At 56.5% G+C, this 13,946-nt stretch overlaps 1 protein-coding gene across 3 annotated transcripts; it reads right to left on the bottom strand.

Moving 5' to 3' along the window:
- Positions 1-2,876: 2,876 nt before the first annotated feature.
- SPRED3 (sprouty related EVH1 domain containing 3) lies at positions 2,877-12,878 on the bottom strand. Of its 3 annotated transcripts, XM_049901638.1 has the most exons (7): positions 12,769-12,878; positions 12,445-12,525; positions 11,116-11,297; positions 9,858-10,017; positions 9,691-9,770; positions 7,136-7,279; positions 2,877-6,378 (listed from the first exon to the last, which is right to left on the bottom strand). In XM_049901638.1, the coding sequence occupies exons 2-7, from the start codon at positions 12,488-12,490 to the stop codon at positions 5,713-5,715; spliced, it is 1,278 nt and encodes a 425-aa protein (XP_049757595.1). In that variant the 5' UTR covers positions 12,491-12,525; positions 12,769-12,878; the 3' UTR covers positions 2,877-5,712. The 3 variants fall into 3 exon arrangements, with proteins under 3 accessions (XP_049757595.1, XP_049757594.1, XP_049757593.1); XM_049901637.1 differs by having other exon boundaries at positions 11,209-11,297; positions 12,445-12,878; XM_049901636.1 differs by having other exon boundaries at positions 12,445-12,878.
- Positions 12,879-13,946: the final 1,068 nt, after the last annotated feature.

Below are 13,946 nucleotides of genomic sequence, written 5' to 3' on the forward strand. Positions count from 1 at the left end.
CACCCTAGGAGTCAGGCAGACAAGGCTTAGGGTCTGACTCCACCGCTCACCACCTCTGCGTTGCGGCCACATTGCTTTCCCATTTGTAAGTTGTTGTCGTTAGGTGCCCCGGAGTCAGTTCTGACTCATAGCGACCCAGTGTACAACAGAATGAAACACTGCCAAGTCCTGTGCCATCCTCACAATCGTTGTTATGTTTGAACCCATTGCTGCAGCTACTGTGCCAATACATCTCCTTGAAGATCTGCCTTTTTTTTTTTTTTTTGGCCCTCTAGTTTACCAGGAGGCCTGGTGGTGCAGTGGTTAAGAGCTTGGCTGCTGCCCAAAAGGTCAGCAGTTCATATCCGCCAGCCATTCCTTGGAAACTCTGTGGGGCAGTTCTACTCTAGAGGGTCACTATGAATCTGAAGGAGTTATGGCAGCACGCTTTTTTTTCCCCCTCATTTACCAAGCATGATGTCCTTCTCCAGGGACTGGTGCCTCCTGGTAACATGCTCAAAGTATGTGAGATGAAGTCTGGCCATCCTTGCTTCTAAGGAGCATTCTGGCTGTACTTCTTCCAAGACAGATTTGTTCATTCTTCTGGCAGCCCATGGTATAGTCCCATGAATAATGAGGATAATAATAATATTTGTCTCTTAGAGTTGTCTCTGAGGATTAATTACAGTCCTGTTTGTACAAAGTGCTTAGTAGGCACACAGAGTTACTCAATTAAGAGTAACGACATATATTGAGCATTTCATATGTGCTACTGGGTTAAATATTTTATCGCCAGTTCACAGAGAAGAAAACTGAGATTCAGAGAGGATAAATCACAGAGCGAATGTGTGGTGATGCCAGAACTCAAACTAAGATCTGATTCCAAAGTCCATGTTTTTAAACATTTAACCTGTCACTGCTATTTTTATAGCAGCTGTTAAAATTGCTGTTCCAGACCTAATCTATTTCCTACTCTATCCTGGTCTCCCACACCAGTACCAGCAGTTGCCATCAAGTCGACTTTGACTCATGGCGACCTGTGCTCCATAAGGTTTTCAATGCCTGATTGTTCAGAAGCTGATTGCCACACCTTTCTTCCAAGGTGCCTCTGGGTGGACTCCAACCTTTCTGTTAGCAGCCAAGCGCACTAACCGTTTACACCTTCCAGTAACTCCTAGATAATTCTGCTAGGAGTGGGAGTGGGCTGGGAAGAAACAGGGCCAGAACTTATTCTTCAGAAGCAGGGCCTGGGGCTACCCTTAATCCAGTCCTTGCATAGCCCTGCCTACCCCAACTCAGGACATTTGGAGGGAGGGGGGCATTTGTTGACTTAAACAAAACATTAAAAATTGCTCATACCCAAACCTTCTAGTCATAACCTTGACTCCACTCTGTATCGAATCTTACCTCTAAACCTGTGGGCTCTACCTTCAAAATAGATTTGATACCTCCCACTTCTTCCTGCCCCCGCTGCCCCCACCCTGGTCCCATCGACCACTGTCTTCCCCAGACCATCACAGCAGCCCCCTCACTGACTGCCTACTCCCCATGCCCCCACAGGCTGTTCCCCACATGCAGCCAGAGGGAGCCTGTGATCACCTGAGTCCAGTCACATGCCTCCCCTGCTCAGAGGCTTCCCTTGGGTCCCTCTGAGGGGGAAAAAGTTCGTACGGTGGCTTGCGAGACCCCACACACTCTGCCTGTCACCACTCTGCCCTTACCTCCTAGTACTCCTTGCTTACCCTCCAGCTCCAGACGCTCTGGCTTCCTTGTTGTTCTTTAGACTTACAGATCCATTCCTCCCTCAGGGCCCTTGCACTGGTTGCTCCCTTTACCCGGGACGCTCCTACCCAGACATGACTCCCTTACCTCCTTCAGGTCTTCATTAAAATGCCAGCTCCTCCATCAGTCCTACCCTGACCACCTTAGCTAAAATTGCTGGCGTTGCCCATCACGACTTATTTTTTTCCTGAGAGTGTATTACATTTCTAACACACTGTGATGGTTACAGTTGTGTGTCAACTTGGCTGGGCCATGATTCTCAGTGGTTTGACTGTCATATGATGTTCTGATCACCTCCATGATGGAATCTGCTGTAGTAACCAATCAGTTCCAAGGGAGTTTTCTTGGGGCTGTGGCTTGCATCAAATATAAGTGGACATACTGGCAAGGATCATGGGCTTTTGCTCTTGCTGGATCCTGCAGCTGTCTGCTGTTCGTCTGACTTTTGGTTCTTGGGACTTGAGCTAGCAGCTTCCCTGCAGTCTTGCCTGCCGGTCTTGGGATTCATCGATCTTCACAGCCTGTGAGCAAGAGCCCTGCTCTCTGACCTACCGATCGCGGGTTTGCCAGCCTCTGCGGCTACGTGAATCAGAAGCCTCTATCCTGACCCACAGGCTTGGTACGCTCCAGTCTCTACAGCCGCGTGAGCCATTTCTTTGATATAAATCTCTCTCTCTATGTATGTATTTATATGCTTTACCGGTTTTACTTCTCTAGAGAACCCAGCCTAAGACACATACTATGTAACTTACTTCTTTATTGTGTCCCCCACTATACGGGTCACACAGCTCCCCCTTGTGTGTGTTCTGTTCACTGCTTCATCCCCAGCATCTAGAACAGGGCTTGGCAGAGTGGGTACTAGATAAATGTATATGCTGAGTGACCCAATGTGCAGAACTCAGCTGGAGGGTCTGCTTGGGACTAAGGGATGTGCAGGGGGAGAGCTGAGGTAGGAGGCTGGTTTGGTGGCTCAGGAAGCTGAGTGGATGGGTCGCGTCCGTGCAAATAAAGAACACCGGCTGAAACTTTGTCACAGACATTTCTTGGAGCTGAGATCTCACGCCCCCTCCCCCTGAAGACAAGGCTGGGTCTTGGCCCCCCCCCCACTACCACTTCAGCCTGCAGTAACGATAACAATATTGAGGTTACAGACTGGCTTGGAATCAAGATCAGGAAGATAAATGTTGGGGTGCCTCCCCCCCAAGTCTGGGGGCTGGCATCCAATCTGAGGGGCAAGCAGCTGGGAAATTGCGCCTGGGAGCTCCAGGGTCTGAGGTCTTCCTGGCTCCCAAGGTCAGCCCTCCATGCACCCCTGATTTGGGGGCAATGAAGGGTAATCATGGATCAGAGGTGGGTGTCAGCAGGGAGCAAGACCGGGAGACCTGGGACAGGCAGTGCTGAGATGGGTGCTGGGGGGACCTCCCCGCAGTCCCCGCCACTTCATGAGCGGATCCCACAGCACCGTACAGCACTCTGGTCCCCCGTCCCACCCCTCCCTAAACGAGGTAGGTTAAGAATGGAGCTTCCCCCCTGCCACCAAGGAAGGGGGGAGACCGAGGCACAGAGAGGGGGATGGGGACCCAGGCTGCCCCCAGTCCCTTCACCCTCAGCTCTGGTGGGTCTGACAGTGATGAGAGCTGGGCAGAGTGAGGGTGGGAGGGACACCCCCCTTTTCTCTCACCCATCCCAGGGTCTGGTTGGGAGAGCTGAATCTCACAGGTTCCGGATTTAACAAATAGTTAATAATTTAAAGTGACAAGAAGACCTATCCTCTGGCCCCCTTCACCTGTCCCGTACACCCTCACAAGGCCATCCAGGTCTGGATATTGAGGAAAAGGAAGTGTACATTTCTACCCCCAGATGCAGGGCTCAAGCCCATTCGACACTAAGGTGGCCCCTGTTCCAAGACCTTGACTCCCCTATACAGGGATGTCCAAATCTGAGGTGCACTGAGAAGCCCATTCCACTTGGGGGAAGAGACAGTGCCAACTTCCTTACCCAGAGGAGGGGCCTCAAAAGGGTATGAAACAGGCTTTCAAAGTTTCCAGAGCAATCCCCAACTCTGCGATGGAGAAGAAAGGGTTAATGGAGAGGCAGAAAGTAAGAGGCCAGACTTGGGCAAAGGGTGGGTTTGGAGGGTCTGCAAAGCTGGGGATGACAGGGCCTATGCAGAGCCATAACTAGCCAAAGAGGTGCCTCTGTGCCAGTTAGAAAAAGGCACCTCTCCCTCTGCCAGTACAGCTCAGCAAGCAGAGAGTGGTGTGAACTCCAGCCCCACTCACCACCTCAGCTGTGTGGCCTTGCTTAGCTAACAGCCTGCACCATCATACATGGCAATGCTGGGTCCTAGAGAAAGGAGCGGGGGAGTTTCCAGGTCGTCCTGGAATCTGGCAACATGTGAGTTCAAAATATTTTTCTTCCCTAGAGGGAAGGGGTAATTCTGAAGGATACTAAGGGTTTGGGCTGGGGTACTCGGCACCAGAATTCAGACCTTGGTGTCTCAGGGGTAAGCCTGGATGGCAGGGTGCAACGGGGAGGTCTCAGAGGACACACATGCTGGGCCTGGGGAGTTAGGCATAGAGGCATCTCTGGGGGTTCATCATGCGAGAGAGGTTTGAGTCCAAAGCAATCTGAGTCTGAGGGTCCTGGGGCTTTGAGATGGTGCTCCCAGGGCACCTCAGGTCTAGATGACCCTGGCATGGGGGAACCAAGGTCTTGGATCAAGACAATTCCAATGTCGTGGAGTCTTGGATGCTGCATCTCAGAGGTCAGTGGCACCTTGGGGTCTTGGATCCAGTGCTCCTAAAGTATCTTGGGGTCACTCAGGGACCAGGAGCCTAGTGGTCAGAGGTCTGGGCTGCCATGGCCATCCCATCTTCTGTGGGCTGGACTCCCAGCCTTTGGGGGTTGGGGATGTGAGAGTACAAAGTAGTCAAAGATTCCAGGACATTCTGGGTCTTGAAACATGGGTCCAATGGGAACCAGAAGGAGGGTATTTAAGGTCTGGGGACCAGTGTCTTGGGTCCAGAGGTGTGCATGGCCTTCAGTCCTACATTTGGGGGTACCAGGAAACTCAGGGTCTTAGATCAGAGATCCAAAGCTCCTGGGAGTACTGGCTTGGGGGTGGATGAGTCTAGGAGGTCTCGCCTGGCTCCCAGAGCATCGTGGCATCTGACGTCTGGATCTTGGGGGGCTCTGGGGTGGGTCTCCCAGTTCATTTGGGTCAGAGAACACCTGATGTTTGAGCATATCCAAGGAGTCAGGGCATCCTGAAAAGTCTGGGTCCTAGGGTGCCTGGGGTTATTTGGACATCTTAGATCAAGGTGTTCCTGGGGTCGGTGGGGTCTTGGGGCCACGATCTGTTGATTACACAACACTTTGGGGTCTGAGACCCAGGAGGGTTGGGGTTATACGGACACCTCAGGCATTGGTGCCCCTGGTTTCAGGTGAGGCTTCAGGGACCATTTTGGGTGATTCTGCCATTTCAAGATCTGGAAGTAACTGGATCCAGGCAGGGTCGGCTACTGGCAACTCCTAATTCTGGAACCCTGTAATCTGAGGATTCATGGTGCCAGGTGGGATTAGATCTGCGTTGGTAACTTGGGCAGGGGGTCGGGTCGGGGTCTGGGTCTTTCAGGGATCTGTGCACTCCCTGGCAAGTCCGAGATGTAGAGTCTGGGGATGCCTGAACTCGCCTCAGTCTGGGCCGTAGGTGGGGATGCCAGAACTCAGGATGCCTGGGACCTCTTGGGCAAATACCCCCAAAAAGAAGGGCCTGGGGTTTCTCAGTCCTAGATATGCGGTCCAGGTTCTAGGTCTGGGGTCTTTCAAACTCCAGCTCCAAGCTCCGGGTGCGCCTGGGTTTGAATTTTGGGTCCGAATGGAGTCCGGTGCCCTGGACCCTTAATTTTGGGTCCTCGGTCCGGCTACAGGGGACCCGCCAGGCCGTCCTCACCGTGCTGCCTCCTCGTGGCGACCCCCGCAGCCGGCACAGCCGCATCGCGCAGCGACCCAGTGGCAGGCACGGAGGGGCGCATAGCAGCAGAGGCAGGGCACCGCGAGGGAGAGGGCGGCCAGCGCGGCCCAGCGCGCGGCGGGGCGCGGGTGGCCCGGTTCGCAGGCGCACGGGTCCGAGAAGTCGCCCTCGGCGTCCGACAGGCAGTGGTAGAGCAAGCTCTCAGCGCACCACAAGCAGCTGAGACGCCGCACCAACAGACGACCCGGGTCCGGGGCCTCAGCGCAGCGGCCGCCACGCCCATCAGCGCGGCGGCGGAAGAGCGCACGGCAGTGCACACAGCGCGCCGCTTCCTCCGCCTCTGGGGAGGCCTTGGCAGGCGCAGGGGCGGGGCCCGGACCCGGAGGTGGGCGTGCTGGGGGCGCTGGGGGCGCAGGCTCGGTGAAAGCGGCGGGTAGTGCCGCGGGGGACCCCAGGGCTGCGCCCCTCAAGGTGCCGGTCTTGGCGAAGCGCACCACACAGGTTGACAGGGCGAGGGGAGGGGGTGGGCCGGCGCGCCGGTAATCTTCGTAGCCTCGGCCGCCCCAGCCTGGGCCCCCGGGCCCGGCCAGGGGCTCTGAGGACTCCGGAATCCCTGTGAACGGGAGGAGTGGAGGGTAGCTCTGCAAGGGGAATTAACAAGGAGGGAGGTTAGCGGGGTCTAAGACCCTCTCCCACTCTCACCTCAATCCATCCCGGTCTTGGAAGACTCAAGAATGCAAAGAGCCAGTGACAGGCCTCATTCACTCAAGGACCTTGTCTCCTACAATCCTCCTGGGTCCGAGACTCAGGCTTCTAAGCCCCCAGCCCGCTCGTCTCCCAGGGGTCCAGGAATCAAGGCCCACAGCCAGTTCCTTTCTTAGGGGCGGAGGAATCCAGACACCAAGGTCCACTTCAAGGCTCCCAGCCCTGTACTCCCTCAAGACCCAGGAGTTCCAGCACTCAGCAACGCTCCACCCTCAGACCCAGGAGTCTAGTCCCCAAGTCCTTTTAACCCTTTGGGTACCAAATCCCTGCTCTGACTATGGTGAATTAAGCAGTCCGAAGGCCCCCGTTCCATGAGTACCAGCATCCCCTTAATATATTCTTAGAATTAATGATCTGAGCTGTCCCACAAATCACTCTGGAATCCAGAGTCAGAACTCCCCAAAATCTCTAAGAGCGCAGGAGACACCTGAAGCTCCCACCCGGCCCTAGAGGAACCTGGGCCTTCAAGCCTCCTCCACCCCCACCAGCCTAGCAGTCAGGTCAACCATCATCATAGGTTGTCTATTGTTTCTGTTGCCCACCTGGGCTTCAGCTCTCGTCCCCTTGGGGACCCCAGTGTCCCGTCCCACTCCCTTGGGAGCCCCAGACTTCAGCTGCGGGCAGAGGTCATACCTGAGCAGACGAGCTGCGGCGCTGGGGGGGTGTGGTGGGCCCGAAGCCAGAAGCTGACTCCACTGTGATGATGGGGGCCGCCACAGTAGCAGGAGGCGTCTCCTGGTGGCTGTGACTGGAAGAGGAGTCGCTGTCCACGTGGGACTGGGGGAGATTTGCGGCCTCAGCACGGGGACCCCAGCACAGCTGATGCCCTCACACAGACCCCCTCCCATTGCAAACAGAGGGTTCTGTGGTTCGAGCCCTGGCTCTGCCACTGACTGGTTGTGTGACCCTCCAGCTAGAAAGCTCATCTCTTTAAGCCTCAGATTCCTCCTCTATAAAAATGAGGATTATAATACTGTCTATTCATAGGATGTGGTTAGGACCCCTGTAAAGGGTGTAGCACTTGCCTGAAGCACCAGGACAGCTGGAAATGATTACTGTTATTATTAGAGTTTTTTGTTCTCATCTAGGAGCCCTGGTGGCACAGCGGTTAAGAGCTTGACTGCTAACCAAAAGGTCAGTGGTTAGAACCTACCAGACAGAAAGATGTGGCAGTCTGCTTCCATAAAGATTACAGCCTTGGAAACCCTATGAGACAGTTCTAGTCTGTCCTATAGGGTCTCTGTGAGTCAGAAACCACTGAGGGCAGTGGGTCTGGTGTGGTTTATTCCTATCTGCTCAGCTCACCAACCTACAGAACATCACGTCATCCTTCTCCCTTCTCAGGTCCCCTCTCCCTTGGCCGGTCAGTCCCCTTCCTGCCTCCTTCCCACCTCTACACTTTTATTGGGGCTGTCCAACCCACCTGGGATGCCATTCCAAACCAGGCTTCCCAGCCAAACCAGGCTCTACCCCTTACTAGCTGAGACATCACCTGTGGGACTCTCGGTTTCCTTTCTGTAACTTGGGGGTACTTTCTACCTCATTCATTCACTATCTTCCAAAAACACTCAGTGAGCACCCACGATACACCAGGCCCTCAAAGACCAAGGTGGAGGTGTGAGAGGGGGCATGCAAAGCACAGTGTCTCTCCCTGAGTAAGAGCTCATTAAGTGGGAGACCGTGGTGGTCCCACCTCCATCCCCCATTACTGTGGGATCCCCCTTTTCTGCCCAGGGACCCAGCTTGGTTTCTCCAGGTGTTCTCCATAACTGTCACTATTCCCAGCAAGTGTCAAATCGAACCCGGCATTACGTGCACTCATTCACGCCAACAATCAATTCAACACATTTACGCAGCACTTATGGAAACCCTGGTGGCATAGTGGTTAAGTGCTACAGCTGTTAACCGAGAGGTTGGCAGTTCGAATCCGCCAGGCGCTCCTTGGAGACTCTCCAGGGCAGTTCTACTCTGTCCTATAGGGTCGCTATGAGTCGGAATCGACTTGACGGCAGTGGGTTTGGTTTTTTTTGGTATGTGTGCCAGGCACTACTATAAGCACCAAGAACACCACAAGAAACAAGCAAAGATCCTTGCCCTCTTGGAGCTGACACTCTAGCACAGGGGATGGATGGTAAGCTAATAAATAGGTAAGAAAATTATCTATTTTGAAAAAAACTAGGAAAATATCTGAGAAGATGGAAAAAATAGAGCAGGACAAGAGGCATGGGGCATTACAATTTTAAATGGCTTGCTCAGGGAGAACCCACAGAGAAGGTGATATTTGTGTAAAGCCCTGCAGGAAATAAGGGAATGAGCCATATGAAAATCTGGCTGAAGAAGTGTTCCAAGCACAGGGAACAGCCAGTGCAAGGGCCTTGAGGCAGGGACATGCCTGGTCTGTTGGAGTAACAGTGAGGAGGCCAGTGTGGCTGGAGCTGAGTGAGCAAGGGCAGAGTAATAGGGGCCAGATGGTATTTGATCTTATGTGCCACACAGTGAGGACTTTGTCCTTTACCCTGAGTGAGATGGCGCCCAGGGAGAGTTCTGAGCAGAGGAAGGCCGTGACCTGACTCAGGTGTTGGTAGGGTCCCTCTGGCTGCATGTGGGGAGCAGACTACAGTGGATGGGGTGGTGGTGGGGGGCAGCAGACAGTGAGAAGCTGTTGCGATGGTCCAGGTGAGAGATGACAGGAGAGGCAGATTCTGGTCATTTGCAAAGTGGAGTCAATATTTGCTGACAGATGAGATAAAGGGCATAAAAAAATGAGAGGGGGAGTTGAGGACAACTCTGACATTTATGACCTGAGTAACTGGAAGGATGGAGTTGTCATTCATTTATTCATCAGTTTATTTTTCATCTTTAATCTTTCTTTTAGTTTATCTATTTTCTTTTCTGCCTTCCGAAAGTAAAACAGAAGCTCCACGAGGAAAGGGACTTTGCTTTGTTGGCTGGTGTACCCCCAGCGCCTAAAAGCCTGCCAGGCACACAGAGATACTCAGTAAATACCCTTGAATGAATGTGTGAATCACGCTCGAACAGAAAAACGAGAATGGCTGGGACTGAACTGATAACTCCTGGTTTGGGCCCAGGATGTGGCACGGTGCCTGGTACACAGGAGGTGCTCAGAAACGCTCATGGAAGAGAAGCAAACCCCTGCCCTCCCAGCAGAGCTGCACCCTGAGACTCACCGTCAGGGGGCAGGGGGTCTCAGCGGTGTCCTGGGAAGGGGAGGAGGAGGAGGAGGAGGAAGAGGAGGGAGTGAGCGAGCCTGGGGCAGGGAGAGAGGCAGAGAGTAAGTCACCATCACCGGGCCCCTGCTCCTCCTGCCCCAACACCAGCTACCTGGACCACTCACCTTGACCCAGTGCAGCCAGCAGACTTTTCTGGAACTCATCAGCCTCTGCGGGACTCTGGAATGTCAGCCCGAACTTGCAGTCACCCAGGCTCCAATGGTGGAAGATGGGGTTCACCTTGTTGTAAACCAAGCCTGGCCTCAGGGCGCACTCCAGAGTGGTCTGAGGGGGCAGGAAGGGGCAGAGGGGTAGGTCACCTCCACCCAGCCATGCACACCCATGCCTTCCATAGCCCCAGCCCCTCGGTCCACCCCAGTGTACCACAAGCCTCATTCCCCAGCCCTAGGTGTTCTCCTGAACCTTGACCAACACCCTAAGTCCACTCCTCAGTGTTTTATTAAGCACACCTCTGATACTCCAATATTTCCCCCAAGCCCCTTGGAATATCTCTATATTTTCCTAAAATCCCTATGGGAACCCCCAAACCTTACTGAATGCCTCAGAAACATATTGTTAACTGCCCTCCAATACCCCAGTGTCCCCGCTTCGGATCAATAGTGCTCCCAAACCTTAATGAACACCTCGAAATATTGCTGTTAACCCCCTTCTAGTGCCCAGTAATCCCCCCCAAAAAAACCTTACTCAAAAATATTCTTGTTAAACTCCTAACATGCTGACCAGCACCCTAAATGCCCCCTCCTATGCTCACCTGACATGTCTGAATGCCATCACACCATCTCAAATACCCCCAACAGCGTCTCTGCCGGCCCTGGCTCTGAAGTGCAACCCCTCCCCCAAGCCTTTTCAAAGGAACCAAATCTTTCTCCTACATCCCCAGCCGAAATTTCTAGTATCGCCCCTCCACATCATGCCAGACAGCCCGGAGTTTCCTGCTGAACCCACATATAGGATTGAAAACCCTATCTGACATTTCCAAACGGTCCCGGACCAAAGGCCTCCCTCTTCTTAGGGCAGAGGGACCAGTTGGTGCCAGCCCTCGAGAGAAGGCTCTCCCAGCAAGAGGAAGCCACAGAAGCGTTCTGAGCAGAGGAGGGACGTGACGTCCGGTGTTAACAGGGTCCCTGCGGGGCTCTGAGTGAGAACAGACTGGGGGAGGTGGGAGCGAGCAAGGGCAGGAGCAGGGAGTAATTCCCGACACCCCCAGCTCTCATCCATAGGACTGATATTCCCTTCCAAACTCCGTTTCATACCCAGTATGACTCCCAGGCTGGAAGATCACCTGACCTCTCCTCTGCATCCCAGCCCCTTTTCCCTGCCTCCCCAATCCCCCACCACACCCCACGCCCCAGGGTGGCTCACTTTCTGGTCCCGGAGGCGCTCCCCGTGGACGACGTAGTGCCCCTGGCGGGCCCCCCCCTCGGGCCTGGCCCCTCGGACCCGACATACGCTCACCTGGCTGAGGCCCCCGCCCCCCACAGGCAGCCAGCCCCCACTGGAGTCATCTCGGGTCATCACCACGGCTCGGACCCCGCACCATGTACCTGGAGGAGGTGGGGGGACAGAGACAACACGGTCACTGAGCCAAGCCCTGCTCCCCCGACTCAGTGTTAGCCCAGGCCTCCTCTCCCTTCCGTGGTCAGCTCTCACATGGGGACCCACTGCCCCTCTAAGCCATGGATACCCACCTTCCCCCAACTGCATTGTTTCCACTCTGCCCACCTTCTCTCCCAAGTCCTCTTCTCCCTGGCCCACCTCCTTCCCCCACGGCCACCTTCTTCCAGCAAACTCCTTTCTTCCTCATGCCACCTCCCCTCTCCTGTGCCCACCTTGTCCCCCATCCCTACCCCCATAGCCTCAGTGTTCTACCTCTTCTCCTTCTGCTCATCCCCTGTCACCTCTGTCTCCCCCTCCTCCCTCCACACAGCCCCACAGCCCCACCCATCATTCCCCCTTCACAACTGGGTGCCTGCGCACACGTATTTTCTGAGGACCCACCAACCCAGCTCCTGACCCCCTCCACTGCCTCTGCACCCCGCTGCCCAGGACACTGGCTGGGTGAGAAACTCAGGCTCTCTTCCCCCCACCTCTTCCCGGATTTATGAATGAGACCGGATGCAAAGCTCACTGAGTCACCCAGCAATGGGAGATGGGCAGGGAGAAAACCAGAGATGGCCAGGGAGAGAGGCCGAGAGGGAGATGGAGGCACAGAAAGCCAGCAACACGACGAGGCACAACCAGACAGCATTTCATTCACAAAAACCAAGCCTGCTCCCTCAGGCCCCAGCGGAGGAAAGGCAAGGGCGATCGCATAGGAGGAGGGGGAGATTGATCACTCCCCACCCCTCACCATCCTTCAGAACCATTTTACCCCGCCCCCCAGCTCTAGGGACCTAGCCCTCCACCCAGTAATCGGGATCAGCTTCCTGCCCCTCACCGCCACCCAGCACAGGGACCCTGGCGTCCCAACCTTAGGGACTCAGGCAACGAACTCCAGCCTCCTCCCCCATCTACAGGCTGCCGGGTTTCCCTGGGAGAGGAAGGGGCGGCCGCAGCGCCCCCAGCCCCCTTTTCTCAATGGGATGGGATTTTGTGAATGAGCAGTCACGTGACACCGCTTTCTTTGTCCGCCCGCCTCCCCCGACAACAGGTGAAGCAGGGAGAGAGGGCAGGGGTCTCCCCAGGGCCTACCTGGGAGGGGGCACTGGGGTTTCTGGGTTCCGTACTCTTCCCACATATCTGTGGTCCCCGGGGGGAGTGGTCCCCAGAGTTCTTCAATAGTGGGGGTCCAAGACGGAAATTTATGAATGGGGCGTCTTTGGGGGAAGACCAGGCCCCCAAATGGAGACTGGCCCCCCAAATGGCTGCCGCGCAGTTTGGGGGCCCCCATCCCCTTGTCCTCCCAGTTAGGGTCCGAGGGTCGCCCCGGTGGGCAGGAGGCGCAGCGCGGTCCGAAGCCGCCCCCTCTCCGGGCAGGCGGTCTGTCCGCCCCCGCCCACTCGCCCCCCTCGGCACCTGCCTGGGAGGCTCCGGCCGGGCTCCGAGCGGCGGCGACGCGGCCTCATCCTCCTCCTCTTCGCTCCGGCTCCCTCGCTGGCTCCGGCGGCGCTAGAGATGGGCACCGGGAGCCGGGTCGGGGGGGAGGGAGGGGGAACCTGGAAGACGGGGGGGGGAGGGGGCGGCCTGGGGGAGGGGGAGACGCGAGGCGGGCGGATTTGCCCGCTGGGTCCTAGAGCCCGGCACCAGCGCCCGAGAGCAGCCCCCCGGCCCCCGTTGGCCCAGGGCCCGGCAGGACTCCCCCGCTTTTCCACCCATCCGCGCCACCGGTCCCTGACGACGCGGGCGGGGGTCTCGGACAGGTCCTGGACGCAGGCTTCTGAAGAGGCAGGGGTCTTCGCTTTGGGTTCTCAGTGGGAGGGGCCGGGTGCTGGCGGGGTTCCAAAAGGGGCGGGGCGAGGAGGGCGCATCGCGAGGGGGCGGGGCCGGAGGGCCCGGGAAGGAGAGGGCGCGGGCGCTGAAGGCGCGGACCGGGGTGTGCGTCATGGAGGGGGCGGTCGCCGGCGGGTGGGCTTGCTGGGCGGGCCCGAGGAAGGAGAGGGTCTTGGGAAGAGGTGTCGCCGCGTCCTCGAGGGGCGGAGCTTAGAGGTAAGGGGCTCCGGAGCGGGGCAAATGGAGGCTCCCAAAGGGAGGAGCTACGTAGCGGAGCTCGTGGTGGGCGGGGCTTGGGAAGGAATAACGGAGGGGCGGGGCGTCCTAAAGGGGTGGGGCTAAGGGGAACGCTCCAAAGGGGTGGGGCTAAGGGGAACGCTCCAAAGGGGTGGGGCTAAGGGGAACGTTCCAAAGGGGTGGGGCTAAGGGGAACGTTCCAAAGGGGTGGGGCTAAGGGGAACGTTCCAAAGGGGTGGGGCTAAGGGGAACGCTCCAAAGGGGTGGGGCTAAGGGGAACGCTCCAAAGGGGTGGGGCCTCAGACTACAAGGCCTGGGGGCGGGGAAAAGAACTCGGAGGGCTTCGAAGGCAGAACCAGGTACGTAAGGGGCCGGGCTCCCGCTGGCTCGCAGGAGGGCGGGGCCTCGAGCCTGGGGGCGGGGCCTAGATCTCGGGGTCCGCCCTCGCTGTCTCGCCCACCTGCCTTCACCCGCACCCCCGTTCTTTTCGGTTATTTTCTGCCACGGCCGTTCCCCGCCCTGCCCTG

This window comes from Elephas maximus, chromosome 11, assembly GCF_024166365.1.
Source record: "Elephas maximus indicus isolate mEleMax1 chromosome 11, mEleMax1 primary haplotype, whole genome shotgun sequence".
NCBI lineage: Eukaryota > Metazoa > Chordata > Mammalia > Proboscidea > Elephantidae > Elephas > Elephas maximus.

Bases quoted from the DNA above. Each gene is read 5' to 3' on its own strand.
- SPRED3 (XM_049901636.1), bottom strand. From the start codon at position 12,643: ATGGGGGCCCCCAAACTGCGCGGCAGCCATTTGGGGGGCCAGTCTCCA. The intron at 10,018-11,115 runs GTGAGCCACCCT...CTGCCCCCTCAG, and splicing joins AGCGCCTCCGGGACCAGAAA to ACCACTCTGGAGTGCGCCCT. The intron at 9,771-9,857 runs GTGAGTGGTCCA...TCCCTGCCCCAG, and splicing joins GCTGGCTGCACTGGGTCAAG to GCTCGCTCACTCCCTCCTCT.